This window comes from Centropristis striata, chromosome 13, assembly GCF_030273125.1.
Source record: "Centropristis striata isolate RG_2023a ecotype Rhode Island chromosome 13, C.striata_1.0, whole genome shotgun sequence".
Lineage (NCBI taxonomy): Eukaryota > Metazoa > Chordata > Actinopteri > Perciformes > Serranidae > Centropristis > Centropristis striata.
The window spans coordinates 19298336-19325736 of NC_081529.1; the positions used below are offsets into that span (position 1 = coordinate 19298336).

A 27401-nucleotide genomic window follows, 5' to 3' on the forward strand; every position below is an offset into this window, starting at 1 on the left:
TGTGAAAAAGGCAGAAAGCAACCAACCTCTTGCTGTATGCTTTGCATTTTGTATTGGTTTGTAGTGTTTCGAACTATATATGTGATGCTCTGGGTAGCGTATCACATGTGCACCAAGGGTAGGACCATAAACAGCTACGGATTTAACTTAACATAGTTCAGCTCAGGAAAAAAACCTGCATATACGTAAGAACACCATCCATCTTCTGAATGCTCTAGGTCTCTAGTTTGGGGTTGTAAAGTTCCATGAGGCTGTGATTATCCTAGAGGTCACAGCAGCTCATTTTATACACTGAGCCCATCATTATCATCACACATGAAGAAAATTGGGTTCAATGAATCCTGAAGAGTCTCAGCTTTCCAGTCATACCCAATGCGAAAACAGTGTTTGTTGAAGACGTCAGTGCACATAATTGGCAGGGCAAGACAATTTTAGGTTTTTCAATTAGAAATCTAGCCTGGGTATACCCATACTGCCTTGCGCGCTCAAATTTCATTTCGAACCTCCAGGCAGTCTGGCAACTACGGACATTTCTTAGCCCTGTTTTAGGGATCCAATCACAGAACGGGGAGGGACGGTAAGACGATGACGCGTACTACTCGGCAGACGAAAGCTTGTAGTTTTGTAGTTTTCTTACGGATCCAACATGGCTGCAGCAGACGCAAAACTCTCTTTAGCTGTAGACGGCGTTTAAAATAGTTAAGAGCCAAAGTTTATTTTAAAAGAAGAACAACGTTTGACTTTACACCCCTGTTTCACCACCAAAAAGGATGTTTTAGCCTTGCTTCCGACAGGATTTGGCAAAAGCCTAATCTACCAACTAGCCCCGCTACCGCTCACTGCTGTAACGCCGGTGATCTCGATACGAGCCGGGGGACAGCGGAGCCGCCCAGAGACCCGCAGTAGCTCGTCTATTGCCCACAAAATCAGTGGATGTGTGTGGCTGAATGACATGAGGGGGAATAAAGCGTGAAAATAAATAATCTTGCAGAAAGCGAGAACTGGAGAAGCAAAGCAGCAAGCAACACTCTCTCACAGACACACACACACAACAAACATCCATTTCTGTCGCTCTACATACGTCATCTGGTATGACTGATCTGATTGACTAAGAGCTACCAACAGACGCTTTTGATAGACATTCTAAGCGCCCAATAAACGGCTCTGGAGGATAGTAAACCACGCCTCCTCTACAGAGAAATGAATGGCTGGTTTCCAGACTAATCTCATTTTCTGATTAGTCTGGTGTTAGCCAGGCTATTAGAAATCTGCAATTTCCCATCATTTTGGACCATTATCGACTGGGGGGCATAAACTATTGTTAGATCTGGCAGAAGAAATGTAGTTAGATTTGATGTTCTCCACATTGATTTTACATTCATTTTTGGCTCAGGTTGCATCTAAGCCTTACAATGGTAGAGAAAAATCTTGTGAAAATAACCTTTGTACTGCATGAGCCTCAAACTGCATAGGATGAGCATAAAGGCATGTCTGTAAAAAAAGGGGGCTTGTAGGTATCCAAGGAACCCATTTTCATCCTGATATGTTGGGTTCGGAGGTCAAGGGACCACTTTGAAAATAGTCATGTTAAATTCTCCCCCCTGACAAGATATCATGCCATGGCTGGTACCAATGGATTCCTTAGATCTTGTTCCAAGCGATTCACCAATTTTAAAACAGAGCCCACTACAGCTGCTTAAAGACAGTCTAGTTAGGGGGCTTCAGTCTTGATATTTTAGGTGCACTGGCCCCCCTTTCCCCCCTAGATCCAGCCTCTTATTTTCTTGATGGGAACTAACTAACTCATGAACTAATCTCTTTTAAACAATGGTTCAATCCATTGTTTACTGCATATCCTTTCTGACAAAAGTTTTACTTTACACATTCCCTTTTTTAACATCTCTAGCTCTTAACACAGCGCTTTTACTTTATTAAAAAAACAGATTACACATTACACAAAAAATATTGCTTCTCTGCTTAATAAAATCCTGTTTCCTGTTCTACGAAGTCACATCCATCACCACAAAGTGCAAGAATTACACTTTTGTTCTCAGTTTCTATTCCTCTCACCAAACATTTGTCTAACCATATGAAAGTCTTTTTTTATTTATGACACTTTAATAAGCTACAAAGTGCTTGTCAGCAGCTCTCCACACAGAATGCTAATCTGGTGCAAATGCCAGAGCGGGAAGATACAGATGAAATGTAGCTTATTAGAAAAGGAGCCTGAGCTTCTGCAGGCTCGATAAGGCTCCTCATTCCCTGCCTGACCACGCATTACCTCCGCCTCAGCCGTCTCATAATGAAGCATGCAGTGTCAGAGCGCTGGTGGAGCAGAGAGGAGGCTGCGTGGCCCGGGGAGGGGGCTTGTCAGAACACGTAACTAATTAATTAGACAACAGAGGGCTCTGGAAGAGCTTCGAGGCCACCTCGGCTTTATTTAAGGCCGCGTCCGAGGCCAGTGCGCGCTTTCTGCATGGCCGGTAATCGGACCACGGACGGGTCATTTTCGTCTGTCGGAGCTGACAAGGTTGAGGTAAACAGGCCCTGTCACCTCAGGATGTGGTCAGATCAAGTATCCATTACTCCAGCTGATTGAAGACATTAAACACTTGACCTGAAGGTGCAGAAAGCTGCACACCAGGGACATCCGCACAGGATGAGAGCACACTCTAAAACCTATGTGATTTAGAGAAAGCTATAAATGTGGATTAAATCCATTATTACTGCTTTAAACTTTTCCTAGAAAGGTGAAAAAACCCCAATTCAAATCTACCATCTAGTTGATGGTGTATTCTTCGTTGTTTTATCTTACCATCAATCAGAAACACCACATTTTCACTTTATTATCATATATAACTGAGAAAACAAGCTAAAATCTTTTTTTTCCCATACATTTTTGCTTAAAAATGGCTGTAACAGTAAATCTCTTACAAGAATAGTTGCAGATTAATATGCTTGTCAATTTTATGAATGGTTTTAAGCTCTGATATCACAATCAATGCAAAAATCTTTCTAGCTGCAGATTTTACCTTGTTTGAGAACTTTAGGTGAACTTCAGCCTCATCATGCAGACTCTTCTTCAGCTGAGTCCAGGCCTCTCCCAGAGTCCTGAGAAAACATTGATGCTGAATAAATTAAACATTTCAACCATATTCGTGACGGGACTACAGAGCATAAACATGAACACATCTGTTACCACAAAGACATCCTTGCAATCAGTTAAATTTAAACTTTAAGGCAAAACTCGAAATGCAAAAAAACTCCAAATGCCCGAACTGAATTGGGGAAAAAGGGCTTCTGTCCACTCTACACATTTTGCATGCAATATGTTGTAGAGTGACTGAGTTTAATAAAGTTATTTTCATTGAACTTTAAATGTTAAATCCAAACTGGGAGAACTTGAGGCCGACTACAAGATGTACATGTTTTTCATATTCTGCTTGTCAATTTTTTTTTTTTTTTTCCATAGTTTGCCTTTTGTTTGTGTTGACAGAAATTAACTAAGAACCTCAACCTTACTACTGCATTTTAGTACAATTGTATGTACTATATTTTACTTAAAGTGAGATACATGGTTACAGAATAAACTATGCAACAGTCTATTAACTTGCTGGCCAAAGAAAACACTGAGTTCTCAAACAAACATGCAGTTAACACAATCAAAAGAGTTGTAAACGAACCGACAGTTTTGCCAGATTAGTGCCTTTTTATTTTGAGTACAGCTGTAAATTGTGTTGGATGTTTATGACACACAGCTCGGGTTGTAATTTACAGCTTGCCTTCATTTTCTCTGTTACCAGATAAATGTGATTAACCTGTTGGCTTGTTTACAACATTTCTGATTGTGTGACCCATTAAACTTGATATCTGGATTTCGGTTTGTGTCTCCGTTTGTTTCATTTTTATGGCCAAAACAAAAAATGTTTTATAGTCGAGGAATTTCCAGGACTGGAAAGCCACCAAAATCCACCGTTTCTCGAGCCAAGCCTTATCTCCGCTGTCTACTGATTCTGCTCAGAGATTTCAGTGTTATTTTGATGACAGACGGGCATGAAAATACACTGTTGTTGATAGTAACAGGCTTTGATAGGTGCATCAAGCACAAAAAGTAGTGTGGGAATACGTCTATTTTAAAAACACCTATCTTTAGACACAGTTCTGTAATTACTGAACCTACATACTGTTATTGTGCAGGAGGAGCTGTGCACGCTGTTTGGTCTTATAGCTTCTGTTTACTGCACTCACCCTTCCTCCTGTGCTGCCAGGGGGCTCAGAGACAGCTTGGAGAGGTTCTTGGCATATTCTTCTTCAATCTTTATCCTGAAACAAAAAGACGGGAGATGTGAAATCTGCCTGGCTCAAGGGAGGACAGAGGCTGGTGGATCGTTTCAGCGGTGCACTGCAGCAGAATGACAGAAACTTCTACTGCAATTTGCTGCAGAGGATGAAATCCAGCTGTGACCCGTGCACTTCAATAATCCCATTGTAGTTGTGAGAAACTCTGCAGCAGCATTAAACAGAACAGAACACTTCCTTCCATCTCTGTGTGAGAGACGGAAATGAGATGCTCATATTTGCCCTGAGAGGCATTCAACCAGGGTGTCCATGTTTGTGCATTGAATGACATTCACTTCCTGCTCCGGCCTCACGTTCGCCATCACCACCTGAGTAAATCTGTCGCCTACAGAAGGTCACAAAGCCCGTTCTTTGACTTAATGTCGGAGCTGCACCGAGCAACAACACAGAAAGGTCAGCAATGAATAGAAATCTAACCGAAGGATTTTTTATGGTGGGAGACGGTGGCCTCTTTGAATCAAACCTGTGAGTTTATTCAGAGATCCTCATTAACTTCCCACGACTCCGAGCGGAACGTGAAAAGAGCTTTTGCATTAATTCGCTGGAGCTAATTATATAGAGAGACGTGAGATTGGATGCCGAAGTTGTATCTGAACTCCTCATTACTCGTGTTGTTGTGTGTTGATATCCTGTTTCAGATTCAGCAGGAGCTAAAGAATCTCTGCATTTCCTGGCAAGACCTAAAGCCCCCTTTAATTACTGGCTGCAAGCTTTAATTGCAGCTATAGGAAACAAAGCTCGGAGCCCTTTACATCCCTTTAGCTGATTATGTCATGTGTGTAAAACATAATTAAAAACCTTCTTCTCTAAGCAACCTGTGAAAGGATTTGATACACACCATAAACATGATTTTGGAGTGTTTTTAATGTCTAAACACTTGCGCATTCCTTTAAAAAATATATATATATTAACCTTTTAAAAGCCAGTTTATTGACATAACACTGAAGCGACGTAAGCCAGCCAGTGGTTGGTATCGCAACTTCACTTCTATGTGATATTCAACAACAATCTACTCCACACTAATGCTTGTAATGCACCTGTAAGTTAAAACTCATATGTTCAGTAAAGCCAGTCTTCAGTCTGGTGGTTTTGTATATAATTTCTATCGTTTCTAGCCGACATTTCTATTGCAATGTCAGAAAACCAGCAACTTAACTACATTATGGCAAATTTTTTTTAATTGGATGACGCTTTGTGTTCTGATCAGGTTGTTCTACTAACATGGAGTATGAAGCAAAAATAGGCTTTACCATTTTCTTATTTTATGTACTGTAAGGCTTTTTAAGAGGTTTTATAACATGCCATCCAAATAACTTCTTTAAAAACAAACAAATTATTTGGAACCAGACCTGGTGTCTAATTAAGAGCTACATTTATTTGTCAAAACATGTAGTCTCGTCCAGTGAGTAAAGGGACTTGGCGTCTAATTGGGGCTTGGCTTTTATTCGAAGTGTTATGCTAGACTATTTATTTATTAAAATACCAGAAAACATATTGTGATTAGATTTATTATCAAATAATGAAATGACCCATATCAAGATAGAAGATTATGGCCGTGTTACCCACCAGTAGAAGCTGAAAAAGTCACTTAAAATGGCGCTTTGAGTTAAAATCCTTCATTTTTCTCGCTGTGCAGGCACCTTCAAAAGTGCTTCTAAGCGCTATTATGAGGCTCCTCTGGTCTGAAAACACCTAACGGAGCCGTATAGCACAAAGGAATAAGATGTAACAATAATTTATAGCAGATACATTCACTGTTGGTCTTTTCATTGGATTTGCTAAAAATAAGAGAAATATAGACGAACACCAGACTTCACTTTTAGGAGAGGAGGTGACTGACATGATAATGAGCTCACTGACCTTCCCAGTTCAAACATTTTTATTTCCTTACTTTAATGTAACCGACTTCTAGACTAATAAAAGCTTCACCGGCTCATTGGATGAGAATATTTCTGCCTCCAGAGCCTCTTTGTCTGACACTCTTGATTATAAATTAATTAATTAAAGCTGCTGTGAGAAGCACCGCCTCCTCTGTTTTTGTTGTTATAACAGTCTGATGTGAAACGAAGCTGTTACCTCTCGTGGATAAACTCGGACATCTCTTTCTGCATCTGTTTGCCCTTCAGCTGCTTCTGCAGAAGGACCTCGAAGCCCGCCACAGAGGTGGTCCCCTGGGGGTCTTTCTTGTCGGTCTGAGGGGGAAGAAGATGAGGATGAGAGCGTCATTAAAAAAAACAGCAGTGGGCCAATAAACAAGCACAGCGATGAGCGTCCAGTGTCTTTGTTGTGCATGTTTGAGAGTGTGTAGGGGTTTGTGAGAATGAGTTCTGAAAGTGTGACTCACACTCGTGTATGTCAAGGAGGACATGCGTTGGTGTGTGTGCGTCAATCACCGATGGGTGGATGTGTGTGTTTGTGAGGACAGGCAGCGGGGATGTGCAGCACTTTGTCTTGTTTGTGTGTGATGTGGAGCAGAGGTGTCAGATTTTTTTCACACAGCAGGTCCAAGCAGGAGGTCAGCGGACGCACAAAACATCACACGACAGGCCGCAAACAAGGAGCCAAACAGCAGTAATGGAGGAGGGAACAGGCATCTGATTTCAGTCAATTATCCAGCCTGAATGGGTTTCCAATACAAATCTAATTTAGGATGGAAATGTATGGAAACTGAAAATTAGGGCAGCCACCAGGGACACATTTAAAGCAGGACCATCATTGTGTTTGCAGAGCAGCCGGTCGATCGGCTCTCCACCTGTGATCCTCCAACATGAAAGCCAGTTTCTTTTGTTAAATGAGAAGCAGAGTGGATCCATTTGCGTCAATGTAAAAAGCATATCGACCGCTTTTTATGTTTTAGTCACGTAATTTTATGTAAGCATTTAGCTTTTACCGGCAAAAGATTTGTTCTAAAAGGTCAACAAAATGTGTTGACAGAAACCCTCTGGAGCTTCTCTGGTGGGTGGAGAGTCTGACCCGACACATAGAGAGGTGAAAACAGGAACATCTTTGAGTTATTATTTAGAAAAGTTGCCTTATGGCTCAGATAAAAAAGAACTTGTGAGTTAACTGTATAAAGCTGACCTACACGTTTTTGCATGCTCCTGTTCAAATCGATCAAAAATATAAACCATAACAGCAAGAGCATTGACTCTTGTTGCACTAAAAGTTGTAGCCTTTTGTCTTTAGAGTAATTGTGTTGGTTGCTTGTTTTGATAACAAAATTACGTTGAATTACTAAACTGTGTTATAAAAGTCGGAGTAGAGAAGCAAGTAAATAAGAATGTCAGAGAGAGATTTATAGAAATGGTCAATATTATGGTTCATTAACATGCACAACCATTTAGCTTAGGCTGTAAAGATTTTAGGGATATGAAACATTTAAAGATCTATACATTTAAAGGCATCTAATTAAACAGTTTGAGTCAAGGGAACTGGAAGTGTGAAAATGTTCATACATTTCTGTGATTTTGAACTTATTTCTGCAACTCTATGATGTATTTTAACAGGTTAAACTACCCAGCAGTATATAAAGAAGTTGAAATAAGCTCCACCTTTTACCAGCTGCAACACTGAAGCGGTGAACATATTAAAGCATCAATAATTATTATCAAGTGATAGAAATGAAATGGGCCATTCTGCATGAGTACTTTTACTTTTGGTACTTGAAGTATATTTTGATGATGGTCGTTGTCTATGTATTTGAGTTGTAACAGTAGATAGAAGAGTAGATACTTCTTCCAGCACTATCAGATTTTTTGCAATAAGCTATGCCTGTTTGTAACAACATCTACTCCATTTTAGCCATGGTTTTCAGAAGAAAGTGACTCTATATATACTGCTTTTAATATGATATTTCTATAAGAAAGAAGCACCCATGACCAGAATATCACAGTTCTGTCTGTCACAGTTATACTGTGGTTGCTGTGTTTCAGTAGAACTTACCCAGAAGTAATCGCAGTAGCTCCATTCGTTGGGCTTCAGGAGCTGCTGCTCCGGACCTTCACCAGGCAGAGGGAAAGTCACACAGTTGATCTGAAGCAGAAAGAGGAAAAAAAACAAAGATGACCGACAGCAATGACTGTGACAAATAACAGATCTGTGAGAGTTCAGCAGAAGAGGACAAGAGGAGTGGAGATAAATGTCTTTAAGAGAGAGAGGAAACAGCTTTAAACAAAGTACTGTACAATTTTAAGGTACTTGAGCATTTCTATTTTCTGCAATTGTCAATGGATTCACCGAAACAGTTCTTTGAACCAGGCTGTAAATGTGTTTATTTCTGCTTTTAAGTTTGGCATTTTAACATGGTTGTCAATGAGGATTTAGTATCTTTTGGAGCCAACCTCAAGTGGCCATTCGAGGAACTGCAGTTTTTTAGCACTTTAAAGATGTTTTTTTAGCCCCAGAGGTTGATGCTTGTTTGGCTCCAGTGACATGTCTCAGATGTCTCTGATGTCCATGATTTGTCGAAGGGACTTTTCCCCTGAAAACTGTTCAGATGGTTTCATTTAAATAGCTGTTTGAATCTTAAAGAGATCAAATTATCCAATGTTTTGCTAAAAAATCAAAGAGGGAAAATTAGAGACTTTTACATCATAACATTGGTACATTTACTGATGTAAAACACTTGATCCTGCACTGCATTTGGAGCATGCAGATGAGAGGAAAAAGGTCCGCAATGAGTAAACATGCTGGCCATCCAGAAGGTCAGAGGTGAGCCATGAGCCTGCAGGGGGAGAGAGACAACGCTGTCCACTAAAAAACCTTTTGTACTCCAGAATGAACAAACAAACTTAATACACTGGGGAATATGTTGTGTTGCAGATAAAAACACCCAGTACTCAGCCTGAATACAGACTCCATGGTCCACAGCGTCTTCAATTACTCTTGGGGCTGCAATTATGTAATGTTGGCCATCTGTGAGCCTCCCTCCTGGCACTGCAAGATACCCTCTCTGCCATGTCAACCGCTGCTGCAAACTACATGGGCATCCAGACAGGATGCTCCTTCCACAAACATACAAACAAACACACACTGAGTCACACTGTTTACTGCATGAGCTCACCGCTGTACTGCTGTCACACACACTGGAGAAAAAACACAGAGCGGCATTTACAAGCTGGCTCAAATCAACTGCTTCATTCTTTCACCTCTCCAATAAATGGTGTGACAGGAATAATTGGAATCGTCTGAGCAACATGGTGTCACTTTATGTTTACTAGATTTGGTTTTGTGTGATGTTTTACAAAGAATACTGAGAGGAAGCAAGAGGCTGAAGAAAAGCAGGTTAGATGTACAGAGGTGGTCATCATCGAAATTCATGTAAGAGAAAGGTGACAGGACGACTTTTCGCCAAGACTTCATACTTTCTCCTTTTATTATCAAAATTTGAGGCATATGGTTCAATATTTTGATTAAATATTATCACCTTATAAAGTTAACATGCGAAGGCTTGATATTTACACTTCCAGCGGTTACAGAGCAACAATATAACTCATCATTTATTTGGAGTCTTCGTGTTTGTGTCCATCTGATGAATATAAGTCCAATATTCACTGTCCTTTGGCTCCGTTTTTGGTCTCCATCAACTCGTGAGAAAAATATATCTGGGATATGGTAAGATGTCATCAAATTTTCCCTCTCTTTGGGGAGTTAAACCTATAGCCATTATGGTGTAGTGACTGGAGTCACTACCAAAGCACAGCACACTTTTTTATGGTGTTCTTAATGTCTTAATGTGGTATTTTGGAGGGATTTTTGACCTTTTTTATCTGAGAGATTGGTCAAAAGCGGTAAAATTTAACGCCAGTAAAAAATGGTATCAACACAAAATTTGCTGCAATAAGTTATGAAAATGGAAATGGCTTTCATGTACTCCAGTCATAATGTTGTGATCCCTTACACACACACATATATATACATAATTAATTTACTAACTTACTTTTATTGCATGTTTATGACTAGGCAAACTTGCACACAGTGCTGAGCTGCATCTCAAATTAATTTTTAGGTTCCAGCTTTCAGATGATGTACACCAATTCTATGTGGCATCTACTGTTGACCTGCTATCTCCCCCTAAACATCCTCTGCCCCCCATATAAAACCACAGTAAAGAGGACAGGTGGAGTAGAAGAGGTCAAAGGTTCTTTATACAACATTCAGCACCACTGGATGTCACCTTAGAGCACCAGCATCTCAGACCAAAACAAAAGGGGTGTGTTGGTCACACGCGTGCATCAGGACTAAAATGCATGGTAACAAAAAACAAAGAAGCTCCGATTACACACAACACTCAGAGGGAATGTGACTTTGTTCTCTGCTCAGGACGCCATTACTCTACTTTATCTTGACAAAACAAACAGTTTTTTCAGCTATATTAATGTTCAAAATCTCATATAAAGAAACCTTTCTGTCTCTGAGATTCTGTTGCAGCCTCACTGTTTGATTCATGGGGATAAGTTAGGTGCAGTTTTGCATAAAACTGTGCAGCTTTAGACATCATAAATATAGAGCTTGAAAACGCTCAACTTCCAATAAACACTCGACATTGACCTCTTTGTTCTCTGCACTGCCACGGCAGCACTTGATCTGAACAGCTTCCAATAAACAACTTCAAAAACAGATGAGTAATACGCCGTCTCTGTTACATAATCACTGAAATGCAGAGGAAATACTAATATGGCTACTTGCCAAACAGGCGCACCGATACGACAGAAAACAGCTAAAACATGCACAGACATTAGACACATTAACTCACTGCTACACTTCACAATCTGAAGGAACAACAGAGTGATTTACTCCATGTGCCGACCAGTCACTTTGTTCATTTTCTGCCTCAGAGATCATACTGATTGTCATGGGCACCAGATTTTCCATTACACTGGCTCCACATCTATCATGACTGTTGTTTATCTGCCTCTCACATCCAGCAGAAAATGAGACCATTTATCTAAAGGAAGGCTGTCTGGCTAACTTACTTCTCCTTTATGGCTGCTTAGTGAGGTGCTCAGGGGGTTTGGGAATAAAATATTAATACAGATTACCTTTATTACACAGAAGCATATAATAAATCTCTGAGGGTCCAGTTTTTGGGAGTTGGGATGTTGCAGCAGGCTGTGCTGCAAATAAAGAGGCCGGTCTCCCCTACAAAACGACCCTCTAGGTTGTTTGTTTAGGCAGCAAAATACGACCAATATTTACATTTTAGACTGTCCTCTAGCGCCTTCTAGAGGCCGTAGTGGTTATGAATGACGGCGATGCAACATCAGATTTTCGCCCCTGGAGAACTAGGTTTGTGTCCCATGTGAGAACGGATGTAAACGATTTTTAACTCCAAGACGTAACTTCCATCATTCATTTACTGTTTGGACTATCTTTTATAACGCCTAACCAGGGATTGTTTTTGCCCTAAACCTAGGTCAGTGGTTTTGTAGCCTAAATTTAACTGCAGCCTTTTTGTTTTACTACAGGGAACCTTACGTGTATGTAGTAGTAATGTTATCCTCGTAACTGCATTACTTCCAGCATTTACGTACATTTATTTACTTTTTAAACTGTATTATATAACATCTTACCAGGACGTTTTTGCCCTTAAACCAGGTCAGTGGATTTGTAGCCTATATTCAATAAAACTGCAGCCTTTTATACAATAGCAATCCGTACATGTGTGTATTATAACGTGTGCGCCATTTCTCGAACGCTCAGCTCAGATAATTGCAAAACGCTCATATGTGTCATTTTCTATAGAGTCTATAATTTTGACAATCGCTTATATGAGTCGTTATGGGTGGTAATGACAAACAACCTATTCTGTCGTTTAGGTTGGAGATCCTGTTGAAACTAAAGCTGTGAGCAACATATAAGTGTGCAGATGTGTTGAGTGAATTGGGACATTTTGTCCTCACTAAGCATTCATAAACATCCACTCTCAAGAGGGTTCTCCTATCCAGGCTGCAGGCTATAGCTGTTTCATTACACATTTTTATGTTTTCTGCTCATTTATTTATTTATTTTTTGCTTTGCTGAATACGGGGGAAAAAAGCATGACACAGTGGAAGAAGAAATGGCCCATGAGAGACGTAAAAAATAAATTGCTTGGCTGTCGAACAAACGACTGAAACACTTCCTCTATCTCTCTCTCTCTCTATCTATCTCTCTCTCTCTCACATACAGAATATTTCAGCAAAATGTGACTGTAGGATGCTCTGCTGCTGTTGCTAAGAGACAAATTACTTTTGCTGTAAAAGACCACCCCCCACCTTCACCAAACACACACACACACACACACACACACACACACACACACACACACACACACACACACACACACACACACTTTCACATAACAAAACAATCTCAGACTCTATTCTCCCTCCTTTCCTCCCTTCTCCTCGTCAGTGACCAATCAAAAAGCCGAGTCCTGCCAACGAGTCCAGATGACACTCGTTAATGAGCGGCTGTTCCCGCTCCGAGTCTCCTACGCTGGAGCGCACGCAGCATAGCAACAAGTCACATCACACGTGGATGAATGTTTAATAAAGCTGAAAAAAATTTAAAAAATAAACATCAAAGTGCATTTGTTCTGATTGGTCACACTCTGTGCTGAAGGTGAAAACAAGGTTACAGTGTCTCCTATCTGATGTGTGAGGCCTCGGCGTCCTAGGAGGGTCCATTTTGCCGACAGTCATGAATGTGTGCGTCTCCATGACAACTGTGGAGGGTTGTGTAATGCGAGGTGCACCGTGGCGAACAAAAAGACACCTTTGTGGACTGACGTCATGCAGCCACTGCTACAGTTTTAACCATTATCACCTGTGTTTGAAATTTTATCTTCACCAGCTGCAGCAGAAATATCTGATATTCATGCATGAATCTAGTTTACATGCTGAATATCTCCTTCCATTTACTGCCTGTATTTTGTCTGCCTGTTTACGTGCATGGCTACCCCTGGTAAAAAAAACCGAGGAGCTCTGATTACACCACACACAGAGGGTGTGTGACTTTGTTCTCTACTCAGAACGCCATTACTCCACAGTAACAATGTTCTGAATGTCATTTAAAGAAACCTTTCTGTCTCTGAGATTCTCGTCTCTGTTGCAGCATCACTGTTGGATTCATGATGATAAGTTGGGTGCAGTTTTGCATAAAACTCTGCAGTGCCAGACATCATGAATAAAGAGCTTGAAAACGCTCATAAATGGATTCGGTTGTTTACGTGTTGCATATCTGCTTCCATTTACTGCCTGTATTTTCAGAAATGAACTAATCTCTACAATCCTGTTAATTGGCAACTAATTAAGGTGTGAAATTGTGTTTAAAATATGAGAAAATGCCTCAGCTGTACATGAGAATTTGAAGCAGAGTCAACAATAGATTCGAGCTAGGAGAGAGAGATAGAGAGAGAGAAGATAATAATATTTTTTCAAACAGTATGTCTTCAGTGAATCTCTGAATGACTCCCCCCTCCTCTCCTCTTCTTCTCCTATGCCAGTGTTTTCCATTTCAACACCCATTAATCAGTGCTATTGCTTTTGTCACCATGGAAACTGGACTTGCTGCATCTCACGCAGGTCTGTTGAGTTTTTCACAATAGCCAGACTGACGGCTCCCGTGGCTGCAGCAGGTCAGCGAGCCCACCAAGCGCCAAAAAAACAAGACCCTGAGAGACACAAAACCACCTCTGTCTGTCTGTCTTCCCCTCACCATCACCACCACACGGGCGCCTCACCCCCGCTCCCACACTCATCATTATAACAGATTACATAACCGCAGCTTCTGTCTGGGTGTCTTAAGATACTGTAGACTTTGGTAAGGATCAAATATAATTCCACCTCTGTGTAATGAGGCTCATCACAGGCTGATTTTAGAGGACTTTGCAGCCAAAAATGCTTTTATAATGAAGCAGAAAGGGGGAGTTTCTGTAGTGCACAAAGTGTTCACTTCCCAAATGCTGCTGTGTGACCTGCACTGCCCTGCAGATTACATGAGGAGCCCTTTGAGGAAGAACAAACAGAATCACACTGAGCAACAACTCGATGACAAAAACACTCACAGACCTTTATCAGTCAGACAGAAGCGGCTCTAAAAATATCAGCAGCCGTCTGCAGATCAGCTCTCTACTTTTCACCTAACATTTCAATATGGTGTCTTGAAAGCCTTATTTTCTTCTAAATCACTGACAGCCGTTTCAATCAATATTATGGATTGAGAAGAGACAGAAATGAAGACTCCTGGACAGTTCCTTCATTCAGACTAATGTTGTATCCAATATGCAGGGAACCCCATGTTACTCCACGAGAACCCATGATGCATTATGATTTGAAGACGATGTCAACAGATGATAGTAAAAAGCAAAGAGATGAACTTATTTCTGCCACATGAGGAGACGCAGAGGATGGAGATGAGAGGACAGCAGAGGATGGAGAAGAAGAAGCAGAAGGAGAATAAGAAGAGAGGAGGTTTAAGTTGGAGCTCCTGGGTACTCACGGTGATCTTGGTCTCCTTGACCTCCTTGATCTGCCTCTTTGCCGGTGAAACGGAGCCGGGGGGCTGCTGGGCGAGACAGGAGGGATCGTCAAAACTCTCCTCAGTGTCAAAGCTGGCTTCCATCATCATCCCTCTCACCTCCTCCTGCTTCTCTATTCTGGGAAAGCCTCACTCTCTCCTCTCTCTCTCTCTCTTTCTCGCTTTCCCTCCACGCACCAAGGCTGCCTTCAGTCTCACAAGCTACAGAGTGAGTGGAGAGGAGTCGTTGCAAAAAGGGGGGGGAGGGGATGGGGAGGGGAGTAGGGGGAGTAGCGTCGGGAAGGTAGCGTTAGGGGGGGTGGGGGGGTTGTACGGGGAATCGTGGCGGCTGTGGGAGCGTGACGAAGTCTAGCCTCCGGTTAAGCTGCTGTCACACGAGTTTTAAGGTTGAAGGCTGCGAGGAGATGGATGCTGCCTGCAAGGGGGTTCAATGTCCCCTTCACCCCCACCCAGCCTCACCTCCACCACTCACCCAAAGATGTCCATGCAGAGAGAGAGAGAGAGAGAGAGAGAGAGAGAGAGAGAGAGAGAGAGAGAGAGAGAGAGATGCTGGTGCGTTAAGGCGAGGATGTAGAGAAAAAATAAATAAAGAAATAGTAAGAAAGGGAGGAGGAGGAAGAGGAGGGAGATTTATTTACATGATCCCTGCCACACCTCCCTCCCCACAGAGGCAGATAGTGTGGGAGGAGGCAGCAGGAGTGGTGGAGGTGGAGGTGGCAGTGGAGGTGGCAGTGCTGAAGGTGGGGGTTGGTTTGATGGAAATGGTTGAATGATGATCTTTAAAAGACTAATTACGATTGGGAGGGAAACTGGATGAGGAGGAGGGGAGGACAGAGACAAGAGAGCCGGAGGGAAAACAGGCAGCCAATGAGACGCAGCATCTCTGATTGTGTGTTTATGTGTTGAAAGAAATGTGTGTGTGTTTAAGATCGAAAGGGTTATACATAAGAAGTGTGCTGAGGAGGCTAATTCAGGGATTCAGTGTTTAAAAAAATGTACAGAAATGAAAAAAAAAATCTTTGTGTATTTATGTGTTCTCAATGTGAGCTCGTGTTTACAGTATGTGCCTGCAAGACGGTGGCAGCTATATCGTTATAGCTTCTCTCATATGACAGCGCTTCACCCGAGGCATCAAACACAAGCTGTGTGCAGAGCGGATACGACGGCACACGTGATCACTGCAGCCTTCACACCTTCTCACAACATCCACCTGCGCTTGTCTGACACCATCACAGACAGAAAAAAAACCCAACAAACGGGGCACAACAACCACGTCCTCACCTTCGCTGCACAGAACATGGCGCCGGGCAGCTCTGACCATCACAATCCCGCTCCAGGTTTGGTGATTTCGATGCTACTAGTACCCCCAGTGAGAGCTTTGACGGTCTTGGCTGGCCTCCTTTCCAAATCTGACAAACTATGACAAGTGGGGTCCAAATCTCAGCCGTCCATATGGCACCAACTGTCCGTCCATCTATACTCTCCCGTGTGATCATGACACCGTATGCCCTCATCTGACTCGTAATTAGTCACGTGGGTTGGCATGTAATCGATGTTGGCCCGGGTCCATCGGAGCTGCGGGAGCGGCCCTGCCTTCAGTGGGCAGAGCGCGGCAGCTTTTTATCATGGAAATACTGAGATCAGATTGGGATCTGAAAGCGGCAATCGCATGAGAGGAAGTTTGGATTTGATGTTTTTTGCACTAAAGCCTATCACAGAAATTGTGAAAGTGGACGTCAAATTGCTAGAAGCTGAGGTAGGCAGTTTTCTGGAAAGGCAAAAATAAAAAACCTGCCAGAGTTTGAAAATGCAGCCCTCCTCTGCAGCTCTCCCCTCTCTGTCCAGAGCCCTTCTCACACCTCCCGAGATGACAAGACTGATTCGAACATGTCAATATGGGCGAAAACTTTTCTGAGATGGAGAGAGAAAGATTCTTATAGTTTATCCTTGAGCTCACGGCTGCAGCTAAGCCTTTGGCCAAGGATAGAAGTAGGCTAAACCATTACAGGGATGGAGGGAAAATGCAGCAAATACACAGTCGCCCATAAAGTTGTTATAAAACATTTTTTACCTCTTTCCATGAAGTGAATGTGACAATGTGATTTATTCTTGACAGATAGTGTATATCTTCTCAAAACTTTGTTAATCAATCTCTTCCAAACATATCAAAATAAAAATGAAGCCACAATTATCAGAGGATTGTGTCTGAAAACAAAATGATTCCAACTTCATTGGTGACCGTGTAGTTTAGTCTTCTGCTAACCGTAGTCAAAGGCCTAATCTGAGTTAAACAACACCAATATGAGACTGTTCTCCCAAGAAGAACGGCAGCATCGATTCAGCAAAACTCCAACACGACGTGTGATATGAGAGGTTTTTGATGTGGTTTGATGGAGGAGGAGAAGAAGCCGAGAAGTGGCATTTAATGAACTTTTAATGCAGATTCATCTTGCATGCAGCAGAATGAATGCAGAATACAGGACAGAAGGATCTTATACAGCAGTGGCTCAGAACCAGCAGTTCTTGTACATAGAATGTGTCCTTTCATGGTCAGTTTTACTCAATTTGTGACAGTGCAGACGTATATCTGCCTGATATACACGCATAGTAATAACGTTTGTGCTGAGTCTAACAGTTGCATGCTGTGCAGGATCATGAAAAAAGCACTCTACGTTTGAGTGACACAGCCTCTTGTGGAGGAAGGAGGAAGTCGGGTGATGTTAAGATAGAGCGACAAAGTCCGCAAAGCGAGGAAGTTGAGGTGCATGGATGAATAAAACAACGCTAATTTACGATTTAAACCATGACTAAACTGATTTATTAAATCCTTGTTTGAGCACTACATAAAACTAGAAAGAGGATTAATAATGCTCATTCACGTCTGTTGGTTTACCTGTTTGTTGATGGAGGGTTTCCTCAGAGCAACATCAGCAGCCTCTGTGGGCTGACAGCTCTTTGTGCTGCTGTGGGATCCATTGACTGAAGACAAAGCAGATAATAAACACACATTATTGATTTCAGTGTCAGCTGGTGTCTTACGTTTGTACAATAACTTCACATTAATGAACAGGTGAGAGTCAACAATTCGAGAGACGACAGTGAAAAGGTTGCATTGTACTGAGATTTTGATATATGATGTCTTAATATTGGAGTGTCCAAGCCGTGGTTTGCATTTCAGGAGGAGAAACACACTGATTTGCATCTTGTCCCTGAATTTTTCTTTTTTTCAGGTTTCTACAGTGTTTGTTCTCTTCCCACATCCATATAGAAACACATATGCAGGGATGTCATTCATGCGCTTGGCCCTGAGGGGTTCACAGCTCTGTAGTAATGTCGCTGCTTTCATCCTTTAGGCCCTTAATGGTTCTTCATCGGCTGTGATTCATGAGCTGTCTGCTCGTTGCATATCAAATCGTCCCATCTCCAGCTGAAGGTAAACACGTGAGCCTGGCAGAGTGCGACCCCTGAGGCTGCGCGTCACAGCTACGGACGCTGGATGGAGCAGGACCAGGACCAGGAAAACCAGGCTGACTCCAAAAATAACAATGACGGTCACTTTGCTTAAAGCGGCATTAAGTAATCCACAGTGACCTCGGTTACTGACCAGTTAAATATAACAGATCTCTGATGCATGCACTGTAATGTAATGAATAAACGTTTGTCAGATTTGCTCAAAAGAGAGCAGAGATCCATCAGAAACACAATTACACATGAACATAGAGATATCATTAAGCTATACAGAAATGTGTAGGTTTGTTGTGGCCCAATCCTAAACAATTAACCTCTAAAAATCCACCTGCGACAACCTTAAGCTGTGTATAGTTGTTTTGCTTATATTACTTGTTTTTGATACACAGTCTACAGTTTTGCAGAGGTTTAGGGAGAAACAAACAAACTGAAGCTCTCCAACTCCCGTACAAATAGGTCTTAATGTTTGACAAGATGTGGAAGGTATTTTCATAGACATAAAGCATGTTCTAGTTATTGTTATTCAAATATGACTTATAGAAAGAAAAAGAGAGAAAAAAAGAGGCACATTTGAACTGCTCTATCTAAGAGAAGATGTGACCTTTCAAATAAAGCCTCATACAAACATCTTGGTCTTACATTTCTACTGTTATAAGCTTTTCCATTTGGGTGTGCCAAATAGACCAAAATGTACTCTCTGTAGAGTCTGTACGTTATGAATGGAGCTGGAAACAGGACTTGTATTCTGTATTTTTTTAAACTGGAAACAGCCAGGTCAGCAGTTTTCCCCTGTATGTAAGTTAATTGTATTGTAATATGTATATATCTCAGTACATAAAGTTGTAACAATCTAGGGTCCAGGAACCACAAGAGGGAAGTAAAAAAATATACTTCTGATTTGATTGAAACACAGCATCGTTTTATGGAGCTGTATAGAGCTGCTGACCTCCACCCACACCTTCCTCAACCAGCATGTCTGATCAAAGGACGCAGAAGATATTAATAAATGAGACTCCAGCTGCATTTTTCATAAATGTAAATAAACGACTGACTTTTTAAACACACTCGTCCTACTTTGGTAAAGCTCTACTAGCTGATAAGATAATTATGATCGAAACATTAATGTAAACACTCCTGATTCAAGATGTGTCTTAAATATATTTTACAGCTTACAATGGGGATGGTATTCTTGTGAAAAATGCGAAACTTCATGCAAACAAAAGCAAACTTATCACCCTGTGGCCTATCAAACTCAATGAGTATTCTGAATGTGTTGGTGGTTTGATGCTTGAAATAAGGTATGTTCATGTTTTGTTGCACGACATAAAATATGTTAGTAAATAAAGTGGCTAAATGAGACTACAGTGGTTGTTGGGACATTAAACGTCATCACGCCGGACACTCACAGGAACTCTCTCACTTACAGCCTATCATCGTGATTTTCAGAGTTCTTTCAAACTCTTGTAGATTGTAAGTAAGTTTAATAAACTTTTTATTAGGCTACAGATTTGCAAGCTTGTCAAAAGATGCTTATGGCTGTGATGGTGAAGTCATGTGACCGAGGTGTAGTTCTCTTTAGAATATCATTAACTTTTTACTTCTGTCGGCTGCATTAACCCACCTTTTATTTTCGTTTCTCAGGAACAGCAATAATGTTTCTGGGTAAATTTGACCCGGGGCATGTTTATTTATACAAAAGTGTCAGAAACCAAAAAATCCCCTAAAACATTGTTTATATTTCATTATTAACTCCATTTATAACCATTTCAATCAATATTTAGTGCATTGGTGTTCTTTACCTCTCACAGATCATGGTTTAATGAGGATAATTTGTTTTTCATAAAAAAAAAAATGCATGTTTGCATACGCATATAAAAATACAATAGTTTTACATGACACTGATTTAAAAACAAATGTATTTCACATTTTTTCTTTTTTTTCTTTTTATGGAGTGATGTTAATAAATTAACACGACACACAAATATGTGAAATGAACAATTTTCTTCGTATATGTCGATTACACTCAATTAAATTAAGCAGAAGAAGTTTCATCCCGAAAAAAAAACTATATTTAACTTTTTTTAAAATAGATTTTTAAACTTTGATATGGGTCAATTTGACCCACAACATAACAGGAGGGTTAATGCTTTAAAGATCATAAAAGTGGAGTTCATCTGTGAAGATTATCCTGCTGAATAAAATGTGTTGGCAACAGAAACGTGTGTGTGCCACAGAGCTTATTTTCTGCAATGATCCAAAATCCAATGCAAAGATACCATAGGTGAATTCTCAAGAGACCCCATGGAGATGCTATTTGCTCTCTATACCTTTGAATATTTCTGCATAATGCTATGGAACATGTTCAGCAATTCTAATCTCACCTACTTCCCTCTGAGTGCTACATCACTGTTTCTCTATCTCTCTCTGGACCAGCTGGTTAAATCCCCGGCTTCCTGTCCAGAGGTTGGAGGAGACTTCCAGATTTAAACCTGGCCTTCATTAAACTTCTCTCTCTCTGAGGAGGATCACCCTTGTCTGCTTGAATGCTGACAAACTCCCCTGCAGCTGACTCCTTTTCCCTCTAAGTGTGTTTAGGCCACACGCCAGCAGAAAGAAGAAAACCATCTGCTATCTGCTCAGATGTCGTTAGGGAAGATGCTGGCAGCGATGAAACATAATAAGCCAGTCATTAAGAAAACGCAGGATTTTCTCCAGGAGTGAGGTTTGTGATAAATAATGTAGGAGAAATGTATTACAAGGGATTTGTCAAAGGTTTTGTGAAAACCTTTTGGGAAAATGTTACTGAGTCTCTTGTAAATGCAGTGTGATTGCTTGTATTGTGTGAGTTAAACTGCTCAGCTGCAGGAATCTGGTTTTAGGATAATAAGCAGATTACTGTTACTGATGCCAAGAGGCTTAATCTTTCTGACAGGAATAATGTTGAAAAATTAAGTTATGACCTGTGGCTCCATATGGAAACAATCATCATGGAAAGAGCAATTTACCCAATGAAGATATATATGTTATTGTTATCATCAGCTGTTTATCCTTGTCATTTGTAACCTCTTAAACCTCAATAAAACTGTTTCTCTTTCCTTTAATGTCCATTTAAGGGGTTTTACATGTTGGAAATTGGGACGCCGAAGGAGCAAATGGCTCATTTTTACCATATGGTGAGGAACTCTGTCGTGCCAGCGGTCTCTGTGGGGACTCAGCTGACGAGGAGGGACGTCGCCATGTTGTTTCTGGAACGACACAAACAACAGGAAGGATGACAGCTGAAAAAGGAAATGTGCCACAGTTTCACAGAACATCAGCTCCTCCTGCACGCTGAGATTTCTCTGCACAACCTTCATCTACACGTTCTGGGGTGGGCATCTTGCCAGTTCATAGTTAACACTGGAAATCCTCAAGTTTTCCTCTTTAAAATATCTTTCAGTAAAAGTGTAAACAAAGTCGGGTAAAGTCAAGATAATCTCTGTTTCCTGAAAAATCAAACAGGACGATTCTTGTCCATGTATGTATACGTTCCTGGATGATTTTCCAGCTTTCTTCCTGTATTTTAGCCGTCGATCACACAAAGTGATCATTCCACTTAGTCGAGCAGGAAGTCCTTTACGCTGTAACAGCTGCTGGTGAATTGGTGTCACTCTCTGTGGAACTTAAAGTACAATCAGGCAGACGCATGACGCACAAATGTCCAAATGTGTCTGAGTGGATGGAAAGCTGAAAGTCAATGTGCAATGTGCACCATTTAATTAAGAAACAGTCACTTAAAGAGGTTTGATAAGCATTAACATGGGAAATACAGATCTTTAGCTCACTCATTTTATTCATAGCTACTTTACCACACACACACACATACATTCATAGATCCCCCATTAGTTTGTTATTACCTCAGTAACAACTATTCTTCCTGGGGTCCTCACAAAAACAGGGCAATAATTATTAAATATGGAGAGGAAGAAATACAAAAAGTAAAGAAATAATTAGTTCTCTCACATTAATGCCGCCCTTAAACTAAACAGGCAATACACTAAAAATAATTAATCAAATGGATACCTAATACTTCTTGCCTTCAATGTCATATATTGCCTTAACACATTTTTCTCTGAAATATTCTATCCTACACTGTATTTCATATTCTATGTTACATTGCTTTACTATACTATATTATACTATATATTATAGTATGTTATATTATATTATTACATGGCTATGTTGACAATGTTGCTTTGTATAAGTTGTTCTGATCATAAAATCTGAAGGAACAGGTTCAATCACAAAAATCAACAACAACAACAACAAAACATTAACTTTCTGTTACTTTATCAGAAAACAGAAGATTCTAGAATAATCTTTATTATATAACTTTTAATATCTTCGAAGAGCACAGAACTTAAAATTCATGGTAAATGGCTGAAATGTAAAGAAAAGGAACATAAAGTGAGGTAAAGAAGACACAAACAGCTGGACGACGGAAAAATCAACAAACATAATTAATATCATCACACTGTGTCACTGTTTTATTTTTATTTGCTCTTGTATACTTCCTATTTTTACTTTTATTGTTTTTGATTTATATACCTCTAATTACTTTTTACTACCTCTATTTATGTGTTTATTTGTGTCCTTGTGCTGCTGCAACAACTTAATTTCCCCTCTGGGAATCAATAAGAGCTCATCTTATCTCATCTCATCTTATGGCTGATTGTTTGTCGTCATATCTATGACTAGTTATGGCTACAAAATTAGAACAAATGTCTTCAAACACAATCACATTTTTAAGCCTTGCTTCTTCGCTCCAAATCCCACTGCAGTCATATCTGCAACTCCGAAGGGATTAAGTGGATGGATTTCAACTGATCCTCGTTTGTGCACTTCATCCGTTGAATGACACAAACAATCAAAAAACAACAGGCAGCTTTCTAATAAACACTGATGGCATCTCTGTGACACACACAGTCTCAGTAGCAGCTTTTTAAAGCTCCACATTCAGACACGAAACAACAACAAACTGTAACAGAATAAAAAGTGATGGCAGCAACATATGGCCGCTGAACGTAAAAATAGCTTTTGGGGGGGTTTGTTTTTTCTCCAGCTCAGTGTGTGTGTGTGTGTGTGTGTGTGTGTGTGCTGTGAGCCAAAGTGCAATCACTGCCAGAGTTGTTGTTGATGCAGCCTTTCGTCTGTCCCGTGGGAGTCTGTCCTCTCTCGTGGATTCATTCCCAAACGAGGTGCAAACCCCACACACACACACGCACACGCACACACACACACACACACACACACACACACACACACACACACACACCCCGGTAGATGTTTGTGAAAGGTCGCCTGCCTTCCAGCCTCTGGATTAATATAACTCTCCGGGTTCTTGTTAGGTAGCAACGAATTAGAGCAGAAGACAGATCTCCCTCCACCTCTGAGTCCCCAGATCTCTCTGCTGAGATGCTGGCTGTGCAACACATTTAAGATAATCAGATTAAAGTGGATCGAATCTGCAGGCCTGTGTCCACATGAATGGACTGCTGAGACACGATGATGGCGAGGAATGATAATGAGTTCTCATGATTCGCCGTGTTAAGGCGGTGAGAGCTGAATGACATGATGAGCAAACTAAAACAAGAGGAGGTGATACTCAGTTCAGTTTATGGCTACTGAATATAAATAAATGTCGCTGTGTCAGATGGAAGCAACAGATCGTTGTTTTGTTTCATCCTTGAGGCAGAAATCATATGTTTGGTTGATTTTAATGAAAGCAAGGCCAAAGAACAAAGGTTGAGCATTTTTTCATAACGCTTGTCAGTTCATTACCTCCGCCCAGGAAGTCGTGTCAGTTCAGTTTGTTTGTTTCTTTGTCTGCAGGATTACAGAAAAATTACTGGCACGATTTTCATGAGACTTGGTGGAATAGTGCAGCACGAGCCAAGAACCAACTCACAAATCACAGCGGTTGTATTAGAGAAAGTCAGAGGATCAGAGAGCTGGTGGGATTCATCAGGGAACAAATTTTAAAGTGAAGATGGCACATTATAAACTGGTGCTTCTCCCACCACTCATTTGGAAGTATTGTGAACATCAACAATCTATCTATCTTTTTTTTTGCTAACATAGGATATTCACACAGCTGACACATTTACGAAAATAAGTAGCAAAGACATTCGTAAAGGGTTCTGACACAGTTTCTAAAAGTTTATTTCTGTCAGGAAAAATGCTATTTTTGTGCCAGAATGTTCTGAAGACGTGTCCTGTGAAAAATGAGTCCAGGTGACTCTGGGACAAAAGACTCATAAAAGGTCTTAATCTGTGCTCACTTTCATTTCTTCCATTGGAATCAAAAGACCTGCTGATGATTGTTTAATTTACTCTCCCATTTATTAGGAATGAATGAATGAATGAATTATTTTGTTTGTTTGTTTTACCTTTGATGAAGTAGTAGACAAAGTGGAAATGGTGGCCCACCGATGGATTAAGATTAAGATTTCCTTTTTTAGTCCCACAATGGGAAAATGTCCAGAGTTACAGCAGCAAAGTGGACAGCAAAATAACAATAAATAGTAAACAGCAGTATAAAGTGTAAATATAAAATATAAAGCAAATAAACAAGTAAAAAATGTTTTTAAAAATTAAGCCACTTTTTGACCTGTCTGTAAAATGTAATTTTTGTGTGGCAGAAAACACAACGTAATCACTTGATATCAGGTATTTTTCAATAAAAAATGCTAAAAAGAGAAGTAAATAAATTGGCTCAAACTTATGATTATAGAGCCAGAATGAATTTGATCCAACTGACACAACAACATTATGTTCTTAGCCATCTTTTGACCTTGACCATCATCATCATCATCATCATCCCCATACACTAGGTAATAAGAGTCCTGGCTGCTGTGCTGATGTTTCCTCGTGTTTTCAGGCGTGCCTCTCACCTTTACTGCAGCTGTTGACGTAGTAGCGGCGTCCCTCGGGGGAGGTGTAGCTCCTCCATCCAGGAGGAAGAGGCCGACCGTCGGGCTCCTCTCTGAGAGCAGCAGAGCTCCCTGCCGCTGACTTCTGTCAGTACCAAACAACATACACAAACATTTAAAATGTTACCACCTTATCTACTGCAGTGTTTCCCCTACGTTCATTCCGCCGCTGCTGAATTATTTGCGCCGCTGCTGAAATTTCACATGATCAGTTATATCAATGCGCCACTAATGATTTCTAATCGCACTGTGTGAGCACAACAACACACAACGTTATTTCCGACTTGTTTTAACGTTCAAGCTTATTCACGGTCTATAGTGAGTAGCGCAGGTACCAGGGCAGGAATGTCACGAGGGCCATGGCCTCTCTGTCCGGCTGCAGGCGCAGCCGACCATTTTTGTATCATGACCTATCAACACATGGCTCATTTGAATATTCAAATGAGCCATGTGTTGAGTCGCCACAATACGCACTCACGCAAAGTCACCAGGCTGTCAATCCAGCTCTCAGTACTGGAAGTCTAAAAAATACCAAAGCGAAAGACCTCCTTTAACCCGGAATGGACAAGAGAACCTGGGTTTGTTACAAAAAGTAAGAGGGAGTTTCATTTTTTTTTGTACATTATGTCGAAGCAATGTAGATGTGAGCAGCTAAAGTTGTTTAAATCACACTAAACTGTGACTTACTGTTTTGAATAACTTCCTGTCGCTAAACGCATGCCACTTTCAAAATAAGAGCGCAGTGTGTTAACAGAATTGACCACAGACTTTACAAGAAGACTGTCAAAATAAGATGCCTTAAATAAAATAGCCAGCTATTTTTCCACACTGGCTGGCTGTTCTAAACATATTTAGGGTGTGTTTTACTCACTTTTTGTCACCTACAACGTTATTCCTCTCTCCTACAGCGTCCATTACAAGTAAGTGCACATGGTAAATTATGCAAATTAGGCAATGGCAACCTGTTTACAAGCCATTTATCTACACAGTGTACACAGCTTATTTACATGCATACTAATATAACTGTATTTAATAATTTATGTAAATTGTATTCCTATAGTTTGGCTACTGCAACACTTCGTCTTTATGAGGCTAGTTTTACTTCTTATATTCTTCTTTTTTTATAAAAATATAATTTTATTGCCTCAATGTAATTATTACAATAAAGAACTTTTACATAAACAAAGCATGTTTTATGGTGTTGCCTTTTCTGTAAAAATATCATCACAAAATGGGAAGGCAATCCAGGCACTCCAAAATATAATAAAATGTATCAAACGACACACAAATCACAACATTTTTTTGCTGTCCGGGTTGTTCTTTCTTCCATGTTTTCCAAGAGCATCTAACAATCTTTTTTATCTAAAGTCTAATAAAGTTTACAGAGCAACCAGTCATCTCTTTTCCTATCATCATAAATTATTTAAATTGAGGCATACAATCTTAAATAACATCTTACAAACACATGCAATCCAGTACAATGACCGTGAAATTGCTGCTGTTGTTTTTATGCTTGGGATGTGTCTAATGTTAATACATTTAAAGGAGGAAATCAAGCTACTTAAATGTGCAATATGTATTTTATATTTTGTCCTTTATTCTTTTAATCTTTTATCACAACTTTTTCTGACATTTTAAACTGTAGATCAAACAAGGAACAAGCCGATAATGAAAATAACTGTAAGTTAACAGCTGTAGTTTACTGAAAGTTGCATTTAGGAAACTAAAACTTCTTGGAAAAGTTTAGGGGAATATTGCTGTAATGGTTAAATGATAAATGTGGTGTAAACAGCAAACTTTACTGTTATTTTCTGCTGCACCATACAGTGGTGCTTGAAAGTTTGTGAACCCTTTAGAATTTTCTATATTTCTGCATAAATATGACCTAAAACCTCATCAGATTTCCTAAAAGTAGATAAAGAGAACCCAGGAGAAGCCAATGCTTTTCCCCCCGCTGTGGGCTCTTTAAATCAAAACAGTAACAAAAAAAATATTCATTGCAGTCAACTTCTCCCTGTTGGGATTTTTAAGATCTAAAAGTGTATTGTAAAATGTAGGCTTTAAACTGGATTAAAAAAATGT

The 27401-nt window shown here is 40.4% G+C and overlaps 1 protein-coding gene across 2 annotated transcripts in view; it reads right to left on the minus strand.

Annotated features, from left to right (window-relative positions):
* The window catches only part of gas7a (growth arrest-specific 7a), a 45855-nt gene that overhangs the window by 12214 nt on the left and 6240 nt on the right, over positions 1 to 27401 (minus strand). The window contains exons 3-10 of one of the 2 annotated variants that reach the window (XM_059347696.1): positions 25281 to 25404; positions 21516 to 21593; positions 17774 to 17859; positions 14842 to 14904; positions 8302 to 8391; positions 6436 to 6551; positions 4249 to 4323; positions 3033 to 3111 (exon numbers count right to left, since the gene is read on the minus strand). In XM_059347696.1, coding sequence (XP_059203679.1) covers positions 3033 to 3111; positions 4249 to 4323; positions 6436 to 6551; positions 8302 to 8391; positions 14842 to 14904; positions 17774 to 17859; positions 21516 to 21593; positions 25281 to 25404 — 711 coding nt within the window. The remainder of the gene's footprint in view (positions 1 to 3032; positions 3112 to 4248; positions 4324 to 6435; positions 6552 to 8301; positions 8392 to 14841; positions 14905 to 17773; positions 17860 to 21515; positions 21594 to 25280; positions 25405 to 27401) is intronic. The other variant, XM_059347697.1, reaches the window with a different exon arrangement.